General features: G+C 32.3%; 1 protein-coding gene across 3 annotated transcripts; it reads right to left on the bottom strand.

The window, feature by feature from the left end:
- Window positions 1-4,541: 4,541 nt before the first annotated feature.
- Window positions 4,542-21,079, bottom strand: LOC106659480 (protein borderless). 3 transcript variants are annotated; one of them, XM_014382057.2, is made up of 12 exons: window positions 20,366-21,079; window positions 19,608-19,750; window positions 13,389-13,617; window positions 11,372-11,538; window positions 11,164-11,308; window positions 10,814-11,088; window positions 9,377-9,511; window positions 9,048-9,307; window positions 8,067-8,242; window positions 7,923-7,967; window positions 7,631-7,813; window positions 4,542-5,041 (listed from the first exon to the last, which is right to left on the bottom strand). In XM_014382057.2, exons 1-12 carry the CDS (start codon window positions 20,418-20,420, stop codon window positions 4,815-4,817), a joined length of 2,040 nt encoding a protein of 679 aa, XP_014237543.1. In that variant the 5' UTR covers window positions 20,421-21,079; the 3' UTR covers window positions 4,542-4,814. The 3 variants fall into 3 exon arrangements, with proteins under 3 accessions (XP_014237543.1, XP_014237550.1, XP_014237558.1); XM_014382064.2 differs by having other exon boundaries at window positions 11,372-11,508; window positions 20,366-21,078; XM_014382072.2 differs by lacking the exon at window positions 4,542-5,041 and having other exon boundaries at window positions 7,790-7,841.
- Window positions 21,080-22,159: the final 1,080 nt, after the last annotated feature.

The raw sequence follows: 22,159 nt of genomic DNA on the forward strand, positions 1-22,159 counted from the left end.
TTCCTTCTTTCTAAAGTTTTTTGTATTCTGTTATTTCATACTGCCAATTTCAATTTTTCAAATTATCTTATTTCAAGCATATATCCTTTTACTTGGACGACTTGGTATCGCATCGAAAAATTTTATTGAAATCAACTTACGGAATAGCGAGATCGTAAACGGCCTCATTAAATTGCAAAAATATGTGAATGATTAGAAAGTGGCTATCGTTTTAATCTCTAAAATTTTGCTCGCAAAAAAATGATGCTATTGCTTTCTTATATTTACAGTTTTGGAAACAAGTAATTTATACAATTTTAATAGCGATATTTACAGCGAAATCCGCTTATTATGTCTACGGTTTATATGTCCAGCCGTTTAATATGGTAAAAACCCTCACCCCCATCCTATGTAAATGCATATAAAATATTTTATGTGCTTATTATGTGATCAAACATAATTCCGAAATCATGTTCAATTATCTAATGACGTAAACATATATGTACATTAGTACTAAATTCGACCTCGATCTATAAACAGCCCAACAGACAAAAAAATTTCACCATAAATAAAAAAAAATTTAATAATCGAAGAGAAGCTCAATTTATTAAAAAGTTACGGTAGGAAATTTTCAAATTATTATTAGAAAAAAGTTATCTAGAAAATTTTTCAATTGATAATAACAATCGAGGAATAAAAAAAATGGATAGTGCGAAGAGATCGAAAAAGTATTAAAAATGCTTGCGAGTGTCCGTGATAAAGACGCAAAAGTTAATAATCATATATGATGAAACAAAAAGTAAAAGGCTTTAACCCATTAACGACCAAAATGCTTGATTTTTTTGTTGGTTTTCGCAGCGATTTTTTTTGTAGTTTTAGACCTTAGAAAAATTTCGCAGGGACCTATTTCGATGTAAAATTTAATGTCCTTTCAGAAACTGAGCGCAAAATTTTGATTTTTTGCGTAATAAAAAAGTTATAGCTACTTATACAAAAAAAAACGTAAAAATTTTTGCAAAAAATCAAGTTTTCGATTTTTTTTCGCCATGTTACCGGTAAGGAATCACGATATAAATATGATCAGGGGTGATCACGACTATCAAAGTATCTCAGAGAATTTTTATGGAATTTTCGAACCATTACTTCAAACAAAAAATAACTCATATTCATATAAAACATGACTCATTTTTACTCGAAAACTATTGAATTTAGAGAAAAAGTGCACAAAACGAAGATTTGAAAAGTGGTTCAAAAATTCCATAAAAATTCTCTGAGATACTTTGATAGTCGTGATCACCCCTGATCATATTTATATCGTGATTCCTTACCGGTAACATGGCGAAAAAAAATCGAAAACTTGATTTTTTGCAAAAATTTTTACGTTTTTTTTTTGTTTAAGTAGCTATAACTTTTTTATAACGCAAAAAATCAAAATTTTGCGCTCAGTTTCTGAAAGGGCATTAAATTTTACATCGAAGTAGGTCCCTGCGATATTTTTTTAAGGTCTAAAACTACAAAAAAAATCGCTGCGAAAACCAACAAAAAAATCAAGCATTTTGGTCGTTAATGGGTTAACCAAAAAACTTAGTCCCACCGTGGTCATAATAAGCGGATTCCATTGTATACAATTTTTTTATTCGTTGAAACCTTCTTTTAAATTTAAAAAATAGGATAGTAGCTCTTTAACTTTTTCCAATATCAGTTTGAAAATTGAATATAATGACTTATTATTGAATTTTTCATACCAGTAGTCCTAAAGCGACTGTTTCTCGGCCGCTGCAAAAAAAGTTATTTTCAGGGCACGGGGTATAAAAAATAATATACAGGCCTAAGCCACGAAAAAATTGGAAATTGGACTTATCGAATTTTCCGGAAATCAGAAAATCGCGCTCCAAAAATTTTGAAAAAATTTAAGAGTTTGATCAATTTTAAGACTTTTTTATTCTATAAACTTTTTTCATAAACTCAATGGTTTTCAAGATATAAATTGAGTTTGGTTTTTTGTAAACATTTTACTTCACAGCCGCCATTTTTGTAAAAAAAGTGGTTGGAAAACTCTGTAATAATTCCCTAAGATACTTATCTACCCATGATCCCCTCTGATAATATTTATATCTTGAAATTTTGACTGCAACTTATGCAGGAGCAAAAACTCTTTTCATTCTAAAACATGGGAAAAATCGTATCAATCGCGAACGAAAAATTTCGTTTGGGCGTTAATGGGCTGACTCGCTTTTTCAATTTGATATTTTTCTAATCGATCATAACTAGACAAAATGTGGATAAACACATTTTTTGTATATTCATGTAAATTTTTATCCATTTCAACAATTTTCAATCAGAGCAAAATAAATGTTAGCATTGAACTTTTTGAATCATCGTCAAGACTATTCCAATCTTTAACCTCGATCATTCAAAATACGATTCTTCGGTTCAGTGATTCTTTAAACTCAAAAAATGTTTAACCAATTTTTCTTTAATTTTGCGTATACTTCTTTATTAATCTCTTGTGCAGGTACTCTTGAGATATTTCGACATTTACAAATGTTATTTTATTATTTATAACAATTTTTCTGAAAAAAGTCGATTTTTTCAGTTCGGACTTCAGCTTAGATTTTTACGAAATACGATGAGAAATGCGTTCATATACATTCATAAGAAATACAAATATTTTTATTGTACTATCAACAAATTATCATTAAAAGGAAAATAGTCTTCGGAATATAACAATACCTCCTTCTACCCCCTCCCCTACCCCTCTTACCCGTCGCAATGGATGTTTCTTAATGTATGAAATAAAACTTGTAATATTTTTGTAATTACTTACATCTGCTTAAGACTATATTTTTTATACTTTTCAAATTTTTGATCTTTTTTTTCTGATTTTTCACAGAACAATTTTAAGCCACAAAAAATAGATACAAAAAACGTAAACCAAAATACATGAGTGTATTAGGCCTGCTACAGAAACCGCTAAGAAAAAATGCAATATTTATCAACTTCAAATATGGTGTGGAAATAGACTCGATTAATTTATTGTAAAATTTGAACTTTCGTAAAATTGAGGTATAAGCCAGAATATTTTTAATTTTTAAATAACTACATCGATCACGTAAGTAAAAATCTATAAAGAATTCTTATTAATTCATTATTGGTTTAAAAAAATCATTTTTTTTAAACAAACAGCTGCTTTATGAAACTTTTTTTACATTACATTATCAAATTACAAATTATGTTTGTCAATACAGAAACAGGAGGGCGAAGAGATTAGAGGGATATGACAAGAGGAGGTGAAGGTAATATATATAACAAAAGAATGACCCAGTTGTGCGTACTTTGAGGTATATCCAATGGGAAGAGGATCTCGGAGAAGCGGATCTGAAAGGTCTATATATATGATATATATTATATATATGGGCAAGGCTCAGAATTTTTAAAATAAACCTGCGCTCGTATGTCACCGATCTTGACGTGCTTTAGATATGTTATAGTACATGATAAAAAAGTGCGAAAACCAAAATTTTGGACCACCTCCCCTCTCCTATTCCCTTCCACCCCTATAAACGTTTATTTTCTATCTATATTTATTCTGAAGGCCTTAAGGAGGCTGTAGCGAAATTGAAAAAATCTTTAGACCGGAGTGAAATTTTAACCACTGATAGTTCATGAAATTACAAGATTTTTGGTAAAAAAAATTGGGGGTTTCCATGCAAATTTGGGAAATAATGAAATTCAAAGTTTTGGCCATTTAACATTGAATCAAATGGGAAGTGGCAGTTTTTAGTGTACTGTGAGCTCAAATCTCTTTACAAGTTAATGAAATTAACATATGTTATAGGAAATTTCATTGGCTTTCGAATGATATAATTATAAATGGGTGTTTTCAGGCAAATAAAAAAGATATCAAGAGTCCAACACTTTTTCCCTGTGTTCTGCCTTGCTAACGCTGGGCGCTGCGTGACGCATATAGCCTTGCGCATGTAGCGCTTTAATACAGAACCACCTTGCATCGCTTCAGCCTCCTTAAGTAATCAAAAAATCTGAAAAAATTCATAAAAATACTTTTCACCAATCCAAACAACCTTGAATTTTTTCAGATTTTTTGAATGCTTCAAGTCTTCAGAAAAAATCATTTGAAATGTTGAAAATTCGTATACGGCGCTACGATGCAATTCAAAGCCCGTTTTTTTTCACTTACTTTTGGCATCAAAATACATAACCTCGAATTTTTTCGAATTTTTTCAGAGAGGACTCTGACGTCTAGAGCCGAAAAACGCTTTTTTTTACCGAAAATAACTTTTTTAGGGCGATACAAAGCCTTGAAAAATCTGGAAAATTTTTTTCTCATTTTCTTCATCGAAATACATTACCTTGAATTTTTTCAAATTTTTTAATTGACCATAACGAACCAGAGGTTCCGGTAAAAAATTTTGAAAATATTTTTTTTGAATTCCTTTTCAAATTTTAATAAATTTCGACCGTTTCAAGTGTTCGATTGGAGCTTCCTAGCTTAATCTAGAGCATCACAAAAATTAATGCAAAATTCTGAAGACATTCATCATAGTTACATTATTTTTCAGATGTCTTATGATTTCTGAGCCTTACCCATATATATAATTCTGAAATTTAATTTTCCAACAAAGTAAAGCTATTATATGTATCAACTAATTCATCAATAGAGTTGAACTTGTATAAAAACAAATTTCATATAAAAACTGAACTCAATGTATCTCTGAAATGACTAAATTTTGCTGAAATTTACCCAGCTATAATCAGATTTTAGAATGTCTGTTAGTCATAAATTTGAGTTTAATTTTTTAAGAAACGCAAGATGATCATTTTGCATCGGCCGTATTCTGACAAAAGCGTTTTTTAGCCCACCAAATAGCTCCCAAAGCAGCGGCCAAAAAACCAATTCCTGCCACTATTCCCATCGATATAGCTCGGTTTCTCCGGTATGCAGGAACTTCCAAAGTAAATCTATCGCTTACTGATATATCATCATTTTCTGAAGTTCCCACTACTTCAAATGTGTAATAGTTTTCTTCTTCTAAAGTTTTTACTGAAAATTAAATGTTGATTTTGAAAAAATTCTTAATTATAAAATCAATATATAGTTATTTGAAAATGAGACAGATAAAATTTAGAAATATTCTAAGCACAAGCCTAATTATTAATCTTTCTGAAATTTGAGAGCCCTGAAAGCGCTTATAGTAATTACCTCTACATTGAATCTTAAAGTATGTATACTTGGGAGGAGCCTAAAAACATTTTTGACGCCGATCGTTTTCTGGGCGCATGAAGCTTGAAGATTGAATTTCAAAGAAACAGTATCGTTATGAATGAAACCATTGCAAAATTTTATTTAAACCTGTGATTTTATCATAGACTAGATATGGTATAATGTGAAACTTGAATTTTTAATAAAACTTCAAACAGCTATAATTTTGATTTCAGATGGCACATAAAAAGATTCAAGTTCAACCAAATTAAACTTCATTTTGCATTTTTTGAGACTATTTAATTATCAATGGAGTTTAAGTTAGTCCGGCATGTGTAAAATTATAAAAATTAAAACAAAAAAAAACAAAAACAAATGTAGTTTGGAGCGTGACGCAAGAAATTGCATGTTTCGGATTGTAGCTTGAGTAAAAATTGAAAAAAACTCCATACAAAGTTACATTATTGGAAATGTCTTTAGAAAATAAAAATTAGATTCCTTGTGCGTTTTTATAGCTGTACAATTACGCAGCGTACAGCTATGCAAATATACGCAAAAAATAAATAAAGCCTAAAAATTATATCGTTTTTATTTTCGACCTTCCTGTGGGCTAGTCTCCGCTTCTCAAGACTTAGAGGGCTGAAATTTCATAGAGAACCATCTATGGTATGGTCTATGGTAACCGATAAGTCTCTATATATGTGTGTAATAATGTATAATAATACCTGAAAATTTTAGCCAAATCGGTTTACCTGGATTTTTTATCATGTACTATCGGTTAACCAAACCGAAAAATTTTGCAACGGTTTCATTTTGACGCATAATGGTATTATTTTTTTTTAAATTTTCGTGCACCAGCTGAAGACATTGTTTGTTCGTGCCTAGCACGCGGCTTTCATTTTTATTTCATCTAATAGTAACGTTTTATTGCTATGAGTAGATGATTGGCTTCAAAAGGGTTTTTTCTCTCCACCCTAATATACACTTGTCCTGTTACCTAATGTACCATTTTTGATGAGTTCCCGTCTAATACCAAGAGACCCTAATTTTGACTAATGACTCTAATTTTTCTACTTGTTATTTTTTCATAAGACCATTGTCAAATTTATGATTTGTGCAACCGTTTCCAAAATACATTTGTTAAAACAAAAAAAACGTGGTTTTTGAACATTTTTTCTCCAAATGATCGTTTTTTTCACCACGATTACGCATTCGGATCGGCTTGAAACTCTGGATCTGGTGGCATACAGGCCTATACTAAAGGTTAGCAGCATTGGTTCATCCAGATTCAAGATGGTAGCCACCAAAACAGCTGATTGTAGCCGAAAATTAAAAAAAAAGCTTTGGTATTCTTTTACTTGGTAAGAATGGACTCTATAAAAAAATGTTATAGATACAGCTATATCCAAAAATTTCCAAAATCATCGAAAAAATTCTGGAAAAATTCACCCGTGTTCTTTAATCAATTCTAAGCATTTTTGTTTTATAACATTTTTTCGTACAGTCCATTTTTACCGAGTAAAAAGACACCGAAGCTTTTTGTTAAATTTTCGGCTAAAATCAGCTGTTTTGGTGGCTGCCATCTTGAATCTGGATGAACCAGCGCCGCAAACTTTTAGTATAGGCTTGTATGTACCTCATAGTACCAAATATAATAATAGTGAAGTGATATATAATCATAGTGAAAAATACGATCATTGTGAAAACAAATGTGCACAATTTATTTGAAAAGACCGATAAAAGTTTTATTATATATTGTATTTTTACATTATTTTGACAATGGTTTCATAAAAAAATAGCGCGCCGAAAAATAAGTCAAAATTAGGGTCTCTTGGTATTGGACCGATTAAGGGCCAAATTATTTATCCTTTTTTATCACGAAAAAATTATCGATCACCCATTTTAATTATTGATTGATGTTTATATAACTTAAACCGATGTGGCACAACTGAAGGATTTTAATGAATGATATAGAATTTTCATTTAATCGAATTTATTGTTTATTTTGAGTTTTGCTAAATCTCTTAAAACTATTCATCCGCACTGTTTACTAATAGAACTAAACTTGTAAGACAAATTCCCCAAAATAAGTTACAAAGGTCCACTCGTTTAAGCTCTATGAACCTTCTTCAATAATTTAAACAGTCAATCCTTTGTTTTTTGTAAAAAAAATTAGATTTCGTCTGTATAGTAGTACACAGCTGCAGTTAATTTACGGTCAGTAAAGAAGAATCACAAATAACACGATAATTTATTGCAGGCTGCTCGGGCTTAATAAAATGAATAAGTATAAATGTTCATAGAAATATTCAGAATTGTTCAATAACTCACAAAACGTCAGATAATTTCTCAAGTGTCTACTCATTTTTTAAGTGAGCTCTAAGAATCACTATTCTTACTAAAAAAAGGCATTATTTAATTGTATATTACCCAAATAATAAGTATCAGTTGTTTCAGCTCTTCCGTACAAGTGCTCAGAAGGCCCTCTGAACCACCTCACAGTGTAGTACTTAATTTTTTCTTTACCGGTGGTTGGAGGCTCCCACGTTACAAGATATCCTTCTACTGTTACTTGAACTCGAACGTTTCGTGGAGGTCCCATATTATATTCATCTACAATTGAAAATTCATCGAGCGTTTTCTTCTTTACCAAATTGACAAAATATTTTTTTTTATAATATTCTATTAAAATAAATGAAAAAGGCATTAGACGATTTATTACCTTGCGAGAATTTAAATTCAGATGCGATATTTTGTAAGTTCATGTCTGAAACAACAATGGAGATTTATAAATTAATTTATAATAATTTTCAATTCTTAGGGCAGAATTAAGCATTAGATTTTAATTTTAAACTATATAACTCACTAGGTTGAGTGAAAATGCGAACGGTTTTGCTGAACATTCCATCTCCATGTTTATCCTGGCTAAGTACCATAAATTCATACTCTTTGCCTGGAGCCAAATTTCCTACAGTAGCTTCAGTAATTTTTCTGGATACTATTTTCATTGTTCGCCATTCAGATGTATCTGTAGGTCTATACCTAAAAAAAGCATCTAATTCAGAGAAATTGAGTACATTAGCCAATATTTAAATGCCATAAGTATTTTAACTTTTCCAAATGGCCAAGTACACTTACATAAAATACATTATTCAACAAAATTAATTGTTCAAACGGGTTCATGGACTACAGTAATTAGTTTATCAAAATCTATTATGCACCATTTCAAAGTACTCTTTTCAACGAGTAATTTAAAAAAAATAGAGCTCTCTACGATAATTTTTGTGCCCTGTAAGTCGTTATGAAGGTACCACTTGTGTACGAAAATGACCAAAAATCGAATCGATTTCAGCTAAACAAGGGATTTTACGTACTTTAAATGGTACTTTCATAACGAATTACAGGGCACAAAAATTATCGTAGAGAGCTCTATTTTTTTTTTTTTAATTACTTGTTGAAAAAGTACTTTGAAATGTTGTATGATAGATTTTGATAAACTAATTACTATAGTCCATGGACACGTTTAAACAATCAATTTTTTCATTAACTTTTAGCGTAGCGTTCAAATACAACTGGTAACTCGATATTGACTTGAAAGTTTATTGAAAGAGGACGAAATTCCCAAGAAATCAAAAAGAAAAATTCGTCTTAATTCGATGAAAATAGACCAAGATAAAAGCATTTGAAAATTGACAAAATTTCGATGAAATTTTATGTTGTGATAATTTTGTTGAGTAGTGTAAATTGTTATTAAATTACTTTTGAAAAGCTTGGGGTTTATACCTTATACTTGAAAAATTATGTGAATCAACAGTTATAACAAACTTGATTGCAATAGTTTAATTACCATATAGAATATTCCATTTTGGGTCGGACATAACCAGGGACCCATGTCAATGTTACAGCATTTTTGGTACTATTAGCACTTAAATTGTAAGGCGCACGTGGTGGTACATTAAGAACCATTAATTCAGCATCTGCTACAACTGTAGCAGCTTCGTTGCTCGCAGCACATTGATACATTCCTCTATCTTGTTCCTGTATCCGTTCAATAGTTAAATTTCCTCCTTTTATAAACATCCTATCTGGTGATAAGGGTATTCCATCCTATAGAGATAATTGTAAATAATTATCACAAACTTCTTTATTACTTAATCATTTAAAGCAAACACTCACCTTATACCACATTATTGATGGCCTGTGATTGAGATCACCGTCTCGCGCATCACAGGGTATTTCCAATGTATCACCAAGTTTACGCATATACAAATGCTGAGGAATCACCGTAAAAACCGGAGGACGTTGAACGATCTAGTTTTCAAAAGTGAACAGAACATTTTTAAAATGCTAAAAAATTATTTTTCATCATTTAAGTGATGTATTTTGATTGATTATTAAATAAAAAAGTTATATTTTGATAATATAAATATTAATTGTATTATTATCACATGATGTAATTCATATTAACCAATTAACGCGCAAAAGTGCAATTTTGTGCATGAATTTTCCATTGTAAAAAAATCGTAGATAATGTAAAAATTTTTTCTTGAAAATCCATTTTCAGAGATTTTTAGGTATGCTCTTTCAAAATCCAGTGTTATTTTTGCGATAAATAAACATTATTAACGTTTATTTTGCAATTTAAAAAAATGTGATTTTTTGACTTAAATTTTTTTTTCAAAGTCGATTTTTTACATTGCGTTGCCTTCGGAGGGTTCCCATAGCACCAGCAAGCGTGCACTTTTTCATTGAACCTTCAAGAAACGTGTTTCTGCGATTTCTGTATAGCCCCTATATTTCTAAAATGGCGGATTTATACCGACCAGCAATATATAAATTCACTCATTTTTTCACATGCGCTAAATATCAACTAAAAAGTACGATTTTGAGGGAAAAAAAGTATTTGATACCGTTCAGAGAATACGTGTTAATTTTTTCAACATTTTTCAGACCACTTTGAAAATTTTGCAAAATGACCGGAATTAAAAGATCCAAAATGTTCCAAAAAAATTCTTAAAAAATTTACACGTATTCTTTGAACAAACTTAAATATTTTTCATTGTATGAGTTTTTTTTATAAATTCAATAATGTCTGAATAAAAATAAGTGAATTTATATATTGCGGGCATAAATCCGCCATTTTAGAAGTATAGGGGCTATACAGAAATCGCAGAAACACGTTTATTGAAGGTTCGATGAAAAAGTGCACGATTGCTGGTGCTATAGGAACCCTCCGAAGGCAGGGCAAGGTAAAAAATCGACTTTGAAAAAAAATTTTAAGTCAAAAAATCACATCTTTTTTTAATTGCAAAATAAACGTTAATAATGTTTATTTATCGCAAAAAAACACTGGATTCTGAAAGAGCATACCTAAAAATCCCTGGATGTGGATTTTCAAGAAAAGATTTTTACATTATCTATGATTTTTTTACAATGGCAAATTCATGCACATAATTGCACTCTTGCGCGTTAATGGGTTAATTATGTTTTACGTATTTGAACTTTTTAAATTTCGAGAATAATCGAAATCAAAAAATATTTATTTTTAAATCTTTGAAACTATGGAAAAAATTTTTCATATTCCTTAACTAGTTCCTCAGTGAAAAAACTAACCACATTGATTGGTGAGCTTGGCCCTTCTGTACCAAGAGCATTATAAGGTGTACACGTATAGCTCCCGGCATGACTTTCATCTACTTTATTGAAAAATAGTGACCCGTTTCTTCTGTAAAACACTCCTTGCACGTTGTATGGATCAAAGAGAAATCCATCCTTTTCCCATCTCAAATTTGTAAGCGGTGGGTTCGCTCGAAAATGGCAATCTAATAGAGCGTGTTTACCATAAGGTAAAAATACTTCTTTTGGAGCATAGATAACTTTAGCTCTGTCTACAAATACAAAATCGTGGAATCTCATCAATTTTATGACTTAAACAGAGTTATTAATACAAATTGGGCACTTGCATTGTACATTCAGATAAGCAGCAGCACTTTGTGTTTCCCCATATTCATTGGTTACGGTACAGCTGTATTCGCCAAGATCACCCATCAAAGATGGATTGATAGTGAGCGCGCCATCGCTAGCTATAATTGTTCGTTCTAAGAGATCCTGCAAAAAATATGTGTAAATTTTAATACATATAATGTTAAGGGAGAAATAGGCTTTACAAACCTGTTGTTTTGAGATCTCTACTCCTTCGCGATACCATGTCACTGTAGATTTATTATTTTTTGCAACACAGTCAAAAGAGACTGGATCTCCCTCCATGACAGTCTTATTAATGGGGGGAACAGCCAAGAGCGTCTCGCCTGGAACATCGGTCGTTGGCGGCAACAAACCTGGGTTAAAGGATTTGACCAATCCGACATGGTTAGTGGTTAGTAAAGAAGCGTGTCAGATGCATTATTATTTTTTGACATTTTTTCGAATATTTGTTTCAAACAAGTCGATCGCATTAAAAGCTCAATAATACTTATGGTTAATTATCGCTTCATTAATTTATTAAATTATGGCTCAACGTAATTTGGTATATAATAATACGTTGCAAAATTATATGTATTAAGCAATAATTACTCTGCATCACCGCAAGTAAACTTCAAGCTCTTGTCTTTTATTACACAGATGAACGAATGAGAAATTTCAGTACAACATTGCATATCATGATCATGATCATCGTCATCATTGTCATAATCTCAGTTATCGGTAATAGTTTGTACACCGAGCTTATCATTATTTTCTACAGCATCTCGTTATATTTACATGGGCTAAGCCATAGTTGGCGTGATGGTCCAAACAATTTTTTTTCTTAAATTATGTACTTTTGAAGAGCACATTGAAAAGTAAAAATCCTGAAAGTTTCAGCCCTCTAGGTCCAACGCTATTGGATTTTCAGGGTCTTTAAGTTGAATTTTTTTATTTCTGCTGATATTCTGCTTGCAATTCTGATTTTCTTGGGTTAATATGAAAAAATTGTTAAATCATGGTTTTTAATGTAAAATTTGATGTAGAATTCAACCATGATTCAACAATTTTTCCACATTAATCCAAGAAAATCAGAATTGCAAGCAGAACATCAGCAGAAAAAAAAAATTAAACTTTAAGACCCTGAAAATCTAATGAATTGGAACTAGAGGGCTGAAACTTTCAGGATTTTCACTTTTTAAAGTACCCTTCAGAAAGTACATAATTTAAGAAAAACAATTTTTTTTACCATCACGCCAACTATGGCTTAGCCCATATCGTCGCCCCAGCGCAGGAAGGTATTCATTTCAAATCTGTAGCAAAAAGGATACTTACTCGCGCGCAGAGGCAAAAAGGTATCTAACTCAAGCGCAGAAGCAAAAAAGGTAGCTTATTCAAACGAAGTGGCAAGAAAGTTTTGACGCGCTGAATTTAGGTTGGCAACGCAGCCGTAAATGATAAAATTTTGTTTTTTATTAGAGTAAAAAAGAGGAAAAACAATTGAGCTACTGTAATGAGTTTCATCTATTTGAAATGCGAGCAAACAAATCAATCTCACCATGATTTCGACTGAATTTGCCACTTATGGAGAACTTTGTATGTTCTGAGAGGAAAGTAGAAGTTATAGGCTTTACACAACTTTGAATTAAATGTTGAATGTTGAATGTTGAAACAGAATTTCATCATTTACGGCTGGATTAACAACCTAAATTCAGCGAGCAAAAACTTGACACTTCGTTTGAATAAGCTACCTTTTTGCTTCTGCGCTTGAGTTAGAAACCTTTTTGTCTCTACGCGGCAGTAAGTATCCTTCTTGCTACAGATTTGAAATGAATACCTTCCTGCGCTGGGGCGACGACAAATACATTTTATTATTACTAATTAATGATGACTTGATACTTTTACACCAAGTTTCAGGATATATTAATAATTTGATAAAAATTGCTTCATTGATATAAGATCTCCAATCACCATGAATTACTGTCTAATTATTTATTTGTTATCAAAGCATTTTTAAGAAAAAGTTGTTGTTAAGATGTATTGAAATTTAAATATTTAATAATTAGAAATTTTATCAATATTGAATTAAATGCTATAAGTAATAACAAATTATTAAAAATACTAATTTTAGGAATAATTTTCTGCATTTTGTTTTATAACAATAACTGCATCAACCTTTAATTAACAAAGTAATTAATAACAAATGAGAAGAACATTTTCTACTCACCGTCAATAGCTAGATGAAACCAAGTACCATTGTTTCTTGAACTGGGAGTTCTATTGGGAAAAATGACTCTGCACTCATACCACCCTTGGTCACTATCTCTTATATTAGTGAGATTAATACTGCCCTGACCAAAACCTCTAGTTTTGGCATCATCGATTAATCTGATGCGACCTGAATAACCATCGTCAGCTGATATCATACCATCAAACCAAGAGAAAATTGTTTGACCCTAAAATGAAAAATTTCATCTTCGAAAATCAATTTAAACAATATTAAATACTAAGTTGGTTTTAGGTAAATTGTGATGTTTTTTTATTGCATAATGAATGCATTGTTACAATTGATTACACAGGCACACACCAAAATTGAAAAGTTCAGTTCCAGAGACGGCACGTATAGTAGATATTACATATTTGAGGTCGCTGAATCCGAATCTGGCATCAGTTTTTCTAACTTGCATAATTTTCAAGGTTATTTAAAATTCAGATTAAGTAAAAAAATTTAAAAAATCGGAAAAAATTTATATCAAGGTTTTTGAGGATGATGAATACTCCGAGTTGAGATGAATTTTATGAAGTCAGCTGTACTTCGATGAAGAGATTTTGGTACAGCTGCACACAGCTGATGATTCTTTTTTTTTGCACAAAAACTTTGGTATGTATTTTTTCAGATTTGTTTACTACTTCTTCTCAATCTGACCTTCAAATGCCCTTAAAAATGAACCAACCCAGAAAATCTAATGCTGAATTCTGATTCAGCCATCCCAAAAACCAATTGTCTATGCGGTCAGATCTCTGGAACTGAACTTTTCAAATTGTCGTGTGCCTGTGTTATCATTTTTAAACAAATTTTTAAAGTATAATATTTTATTGCACAGAGCTGAGATTTTTATAGTTGATTAATTAGACGTTTCAAAATAAGAATTCGGGATCTATTGGAAGATTAAATTTAACCGATAAAAAAAACATCAGATTCCTTTCATCTTGATTTAAAAAAAGTGTATTTGTTTCCTTGTCGAGATGCTCTGTAACGGGTACGAAATTGACTTTTGTTAATTTTAGTACCTGGTATATCTCAATTATAAACCAGACAGAATTTGTAACTGATGTCTGTATAAAAGAAATCCATTTACGGATTCAACATACGATATTGTGACGTATAATTATTTTTAGATTCTTAACATTTTTTCCAGGACATTTTTCGGTCAAAGAGCGTTCAAAATTTTTTAAAGGATATTTTCGATTTTACAACAGAGAAGTTACAAATAACATATTTAAAGTAACATGACCCCCGTGTTTTTCTAAATAATTGTAAAAAGGAAAATTTTAAATCCTATTCCATGAAAGTGGTGAGGTATTTAGAGTGAGCATGTCTCATAAGCGTTGTAATTGATAGTTCAACAGTTTCGTATAAAACTTTTAGTGGCGCGCAAATACTTGTGTTGTATAATGAATGAAAAATGTGGTATATTTATCTATTGACGGCCTGATACTAATTTTGATTGATTTTCTAGAGAGGAAATTATTGCGAAAGAGCCAGTCCATTTCGTTTTGGTACAATTTATGATATAATCTTCGTTCATTTCATTTTTTCAAATTAAATTTTTAAAAAATGGCTAAATTAAAAAAGACATGAGAGGGCGCATGCAGTTCGCTGTATGTAGAGATTTTCATCTTCATTAAACACTTAGCCAGAGGTTGCGTTTATGCCCAATAATATCCTGAAGATGATGTGCACAACCTAGTGACTGCGAAGCTCAACTATAAAACTCTTTAGATTTTACGGTATGCGCTTATATTTTAATGCACTCAAGTCTCTCAATCAACCAAGGCTTGAACGTTATTAGGGATATTTTTTGGACCCTATAGGTGATGTAGACCTTCAAAAATACTCGAAAAACTCTAAGTTTTTTTGCCAAGTCTATAAAAGTTAAAAAAAACTTCTGAGATATTTATTTTATTTTATTAGTTAAAGATGCCTATAAGTCCTTAAGCAGAAGGAAATACAATCTATCTACGGTAACGAATGAAGTTGGATTCAGATATTGCGAGTACTTCCTGTGAGTAGAATGTACACACTCACTTTCATCCTTCACCTTTTTCAAAGAATACTCATAATTAAAACTATTGCGGAAGAAATCTCCGAGCGTACAATTTACAGACTTATTTAGCTTTTCAGTCTGTAAAACGCGTTATCACTGGGGTGGAAATGGAGGTACTAGGTCTGTGACCTCAAGAAGAAGATGCTCATATAATCTAAATTGAACTTTACTCGTAGAGTTCGTCCGACTGTTTAATTATCTCTAACTATACACGCAGAAATAAAGGCAAACCCATTGAAGAACAAAACATTTTTTTTGACGTAGACTTCATAGTAGTGGTAATGATGATGGCTGCACCCATCATTTACTTGGTAAATGAAAAGGAATCTAAAGCGTTAAATTTGTGCCAGTTTAACGAAATCGGGGTTATTGACAACGGAAGTAGTCCCGCCCAAAATGCTCTGTACACTAGGTGAGCGTTAATTCTGTCCGGTCCAACAGAGTGATAGAACGTGCATAAGCGTAGGAAAATCCGTCATTTCATCGAACAGAATTACCTCTCACCTAATGTACTTGAAAAAAATCAATTTAAATACTTATTATCTCAATATTTTTAGTTCTGCACTAGACCTACCAATTGATTTAAGCGGACCTCCCTCCTCCAAATTGAAAAAAAAAATGTTTTTTCAAAGATTTTTTTTTTAATATAATAAAACGACGTATCTTAATGAAACTTTTTATACATACTTTATTGACCTTATACTACATGAAAAAATTTTTTATAATTTTTCACCACGCAGTGTCGTCTGCTAAAATTATTTTAAAAAAACCGCGGCGGGAACCATTAAGAAAAAACCATTAATTTTATCACCATGAAATTTTAACACAACAATCTGTCCATTACTGCTCAGAATGAACTAGAAAATCATTAGTAAAAAAATAAAGAAATGGCAGCGTTTTTTCGAAAATCGAACTTTTTTTTCGAAAATTGTTCATATCTCCAAAAATATTATCCCGATTTTTTCCATTGTAGTTCATTCTGAGCAGTAACATGGGCAGATTATTGTGTTAAAATTTCAGGGATATAAAATTGATGTTTTTTTCTTAATCTTTCCCGTCGCAGTTTTTTTTTCGTGTTCTTTTAATGGTGCTGATTTATCGATTTTTTTCCATTTTTGGAAGTATTTTTTTACTTGTACAAAAAAAAAATTATTTCTAAAATAAATATGCGAAAGTACATGACTTCGAGAATATTTTGTGAAAATGACATCAAAAAATTTTAATTTTTGGGCCTTTAAAAGCAAATCTACGGAAAAGTCATGAAAATTCTGGTGATAAACGTATCTTTTCTCAGAATCATCTGAATCGAAAAATGCAAAATTACCTCATTAGTTTATGAGTTTTATCAGGTACTGACGTAGTTTTTTTTTATAGTGATTTTTCGAATTTTGACGTAATTTTGAAGTTGAAAAAAACGTTTAAATTGCATCCAGACATGAAAAATCGACCTTTTTTCTGAAAATTTGTTATAAACAAAAAAATTTTCGGAAAAATCGAAATATTTCGACGTCAGTACCTGCTCAGAGGATTAATAAAGAACTGTGCAAAATTCCAAAAGGGTCAGTTGGGTAGTTAGTTTTTGAGTGACGTTTCTCGCCGATTTGAAAAATGTCATTTTGAGAAATCGTAGTTCAAAGATACAACATTATATATTAGATACATAATAGTTATCGAACTAAAAGTTCAATATTTTCGTCAATTTTGCTCCGATTGGGCTGAAATTTCAACAGAATACTCTTGAAAGTATAAACAATAAAATAAAACAATAAAAAAGTTTTAAATTTTTCAAGGCCAGGACCATATCCCCTCCCCCCCCCCCCCCCCCCCCNTCCTTAAAGCAATTGTAGCAGACGACACTGGGTGGCAAAAAATTATAAAAAAATTTTTTCATGTAGTATAAGGTCAATAACAACAAGGTATGTATAAAAAGTTTCATTAAGATATGTCGTTTTCATTACAAATAAATCTTTGAAAAAACATTTTTTCTTTTTAATTTGGAGGAGGGAGGTCCCTTTAATTGATACAATTCCGGGTAAAATACTTTTTTTCGTAGTCAATTTGAACAGTACATATAAGCTTACACCTGTTTCATAGTTATTATTGGGGGCCATCAAAATGCGGCAGCAGTATCAAGAGGTGGAGTAAATGTTCATCTACTGAGCGCTAAAAATCTATAACAACTTTGCCTTGACTACTAGAATTACTACCAGCATGACGCGAAGACGCGCACCTGTTTATGCATTCGGATCAGGCAATTACGAATCAAAAGTCGTCTTCGGCTTTCCTCGCTCTTCTTATAAGCTTTTGTTTACACAATGTCATTTAGCTTATGCTCTTCGTCTAATGTTTTCGAAGAAAGACAAGTTGAACAGCGACAAATATGATTATTTGAATTAATGTTTCCATTAATTATCTGTAATAAAACATTATAACGGAATCAATAAATCCAAGCAAACTTTCATTTTTTTACTTGTTTATCGATCGAATTAATTACGAACGTGAAATACTTATCAAGACCCTTCAATGTGTAGTAGTTTATATGATTGACATCAAGATTTGATTTTTAATTTAACCATCACATTATAACTAAAAAAAAACTTTTTTTGAACAATACTTGTTCTGCTCATATTTTTTTTGAGAAAATAAAAAAAATTTTATTTAATTTCTAAACACAAAATCCGTGTCAAAAATCGCACGAATATCGCGAGGATCGGTGTAATCGAGTAGCGAGTCTGAAATTGCATCAGGTTTTGCACTTCACGTAATCGTGTTATGTAGATATGTACATAAAGCTGTACGGTACTTTTCCCACATCAGCTAACGATATATGTTTCAAAGTGACGAGTAATGAGGGGACAAGAGTTATGAATGCATTGTACACTCAAAGATTAATTTAAAGTATTACGAAAATTGAACCTTAAAAATTGGCGGCATCTTATCATAATTGATAGATTAATGACCGTTCGATTGGTAAAAAAAGTAACTTGTGGCAGAGAGGGTTAAAACCTCGGCATGAGTCGAGTTCTTTAGCTCGTTTATCATTCGTGCGTTTCCTGTCGTTTGTTGATTTAAGGGCACAGCCTCCTTAGCCATGCTTTAATGCACGTGCCCCAGTAAGCTACCTAGATTTGTGAGCTCTAGCCAAGAGCTGTGCATGCAGAGCAGCTGCGTGCCGAGGCAAGCAATCTAACAATGGACAAGCAAGAGAGAGGCATAAAGAGAGAGAAAGATGGTCTTGGCGGTGCATCGCTTAAACTCGCGTAATGCGCTGTAATCGCCAATCAGCCGTATGTGCTTGCTCGCGCTGTTGCATCGAATTATTCTCGCTGCCGTCGCGTTCGCGGTTCCGCCGGACGAACGGTTGACCTCCATACATTTAAGTCTGTACGGCGACGATTTCATCGTCAGGAAATCGATCAAAACCAACCGATAATGATCAGCGCCAACGAGTAAATGTGCACGTCCAACAGGATTCGTCGACCATTGCATGATTACGTCCATACGTACCCTGGTAGAAATGCAACATTTTTTCACCATTGGCAATTCATGGAAAATGACCATTAAATGGACATTTTTTATGAGAAAAAGCGTTACACCAATGATGAAAAAATGTTGCATGTCTACCAGGGTAAAATTGATCATCTTTACATTACCGGTAGTATACAACCATACCGCTGCTAGTTCAACAATTAGACCTATTTATGACTTCAGTTGAATTTCGGAAAGCAGCTTTTGTTACTTTTGGTCCGAATCAGAGCCTTTATAAGTTCAAATTTTAAATTAATGACAGTCGTTTCATAATACTCGAATAAAATTAGTTGATATATAATCATTGTTTCCATAAATGTCTGTAAAAATTATGTTTAATTTTTGATGTTTTATTCTTTTTGCTTCACCACTGAATGAATACCGAAGTATGTAGCTTATAAAAAAAATTTAGAGTTAAATGTTTTTCTTTTAACAAACATAGTTATTGAATAATAGGTAACGCGAAATACGTATGAATGATACATGATGCAGATATCATTATTTTATGATTGAATCGAGCATGATGAAGAGGATTTAAAGGTTTAAAAGCGCAAAACCTTTGATATAAAATTATGATCTAGAAAACTTACATCACGATTCCAATATAGTATGTAGGGTATCGGTATGTCATGTGGGAAGTCGAGATCGCAATTGAAAACGACGTACTCGCCGACGGCTGCGGCAAGGTAACTTGGCTCTTTTTCTTCTTCCAGGAGTAAACTCTGAGCCGCAACTGCAAAGAAAGAGTATATGTGCACATAAAATGTATTGTTAACAACTTCTTAATTAAAGCTGAATCAGAACAATTAATTGTTTTTATTTTATAAGTGTACAATTTTTAATCGAGATAAAAATAGAAAAATAGTTTTTTTGATGTGTTAGGGTAATCTTCTATCGGAAACAAATTTTTGTTATTTTTACTCTTTCATCACATTTCATAAAAACCTCACTGATTTTGAAATGATCTATGCATGGCAGACTGATAGATTCATTTCATGCCTCCTAACGATATAATGCTACCTCAGAAAGAAGCGTAGTAAAAGTGCTACTTTTCTTAAGAAGATGCTGCTTCAACTCGCGAATGAAGCTAATAGTAATAGATTTTTGAGCATTTACTCAAAAATGTGTGTGTCTGTATATTTAATGTTATATTTCATTGCGAGCTGAATCAGCATCATACTGCTAGGAGGTTTCTAATTGATTTACTTAATTTATTTAATACATATAATTTATTTTATAGACGTAAAATTATTCAACTCTATTTTTTAATTATGCGTTGCGTTCAAACTTAATGCATTGAAATTCTTTACCCGACTCAATTGTTTTATAAGTAAAAATCTTTCCTTACCTTTGTAAAATAGTAAAATCAAGACGAACGTCTTGAAAACACTTTTCGCTCCCATATCGGTGCACAATAATTATTAAAAAACATATATAAGTTATGTGAGTTTGGCTATTCACACAATTATGTTATGCAAAATGGCTTTTCGAAGGAAATAAAAAGATTTAATTTACGAGAGCTTTAGTAACGAGGATCACCAGAAACGATGAGAATCTCAAAGGACCAATCGTCATTCCGGCGTCAATAGATGGAAATGGCTCGAGACTCGAAGAAAAACTGCTAGGGACGATAGGTTGTTCGAGTCGTGTCAGAACGTACACAGTAGCAAATATAGATAATGTCTGTACGTGCGTCTCGATGATGACCGCGATGAATCGAGCTTAATGAATCGTCCAGCAAGGCCACAAAGCGGCGGAGAACTTCCGTCCCTCCTTATGTCACTGGCGATGGTGTTTCCTCGTTAGCATCGCTCTTGTGGAAATTGTCCACGCGTTCGTCTGGCTCTCAACAAGCCGAATTTCTTCCTCTCGAATTCGGGACCTCGGAGTGTGGCCAGATCGATTTAAGTGCAGTTGAGCTCACTCGAGCCGTGCTATTGCGCTCTATGCATTGAGATGTTCAGTGACAGTTGTGCATTGGCCGCAGCGAGCTTGAGTGTTGGACCGCTTGCTTTTTGCTCTTGTGCGCGCGTGATGCGTCGTTGCTATATACTCCGCTGTAGCTGTGACCGACGTTACGCTTAAGGGCCCTGCGAGCGCGTCAGACTAGCGAGGTAGTGGGTGTCATAAAGCTGATACATACGCGTGCATGTGTGACTACTTTGAGGTGGGAGAGAATAAAGCAGTAATTCAGCACCTTTGCCAAGTACGCGCATTGTCGCAGAATTACTTCTCGCTTAACGCATGTCCTATGCTATATGCAGCGCAGCTAATGTAACATGTCTGTACCCTCGAGCTTATGCCCGGTGCGTATGTCGCATAAATGCCGCTGATAAAAATGCAATCTTTCTCTTTTATCATCTTGAATGCACCAGCTGTTAGAGCTTTTGGAACTTTGCTCTTTAAATGGCATGTCAAAGCTTCCTTAAAGAATAGGTTCGTAGACTTCATCTAAATACCCGGGATCTATTAGTTTATTTTTGTCTTTTCGTTTTAGATAAAGAATTTTAGAATCATCATTCTTCTTAATACAAATTATAAATGTGAAAAAATTAACGTAATACGAAAATGGTCCGTGAAACTCTCTGCTTAAAATTGAAAAGCTTATTCAATTTGAAATTGATAAACGACTTGGAAGTAAATCTAAAAGACTGAAACAAAATCGTTGCTAAAGTGTACTGTATCATGGAAAACATTACAATTGCATTATTCAATTTCAATGAATAATTTCAATCAAAACCTTAAAGTACATGTGGAAATTCAAGAAACTTTTAATACTTAAGGAACCCATTTAGATGTCGTATTGTAATTATTTAAACAAGATCTTTGCTATACTTCTATTATTATAAAGTATATTGCGAGACCCCTTACGAAAATGAGGGAGATTGAGATGTCTTACGAAAATTAAGAAGTTTCAATTTTTATTACGAAAACCAAGACATTTCGCGCGATTTCTTAAGAATAGTACGAAGTTATAGTTTTTTTTTCACGGAAACTAGAAAACCGTTGGAATTTTTAACGAGAACTAGGAAATCTTACTTTTATATGAGGAAAATAAGGAAGTATGACTTTTAAACAAAGGTAATTAATATTTATCATAAGTAATTATGCATAGAGCTCTCTCTACTTGTTATTAAATTAT

Source organism: Trichogramma pretiosum, unplaced genomic scaffold (genome assembly GCF_000599845.2).
Source record: "Trichogramma pretiosum strain Unisexual culture from Peru unplaced genomic scaffold, Tpre_2.0 scaffold62, whole genome shotgun sequence".
NCBI classification, from domain to species: Eukaryota; Metazoa; Arthropoda; class Insecta; order Hymenoptera; family Trichogrammatidae; genus Trichogramma; species Trichogramma pretiosum.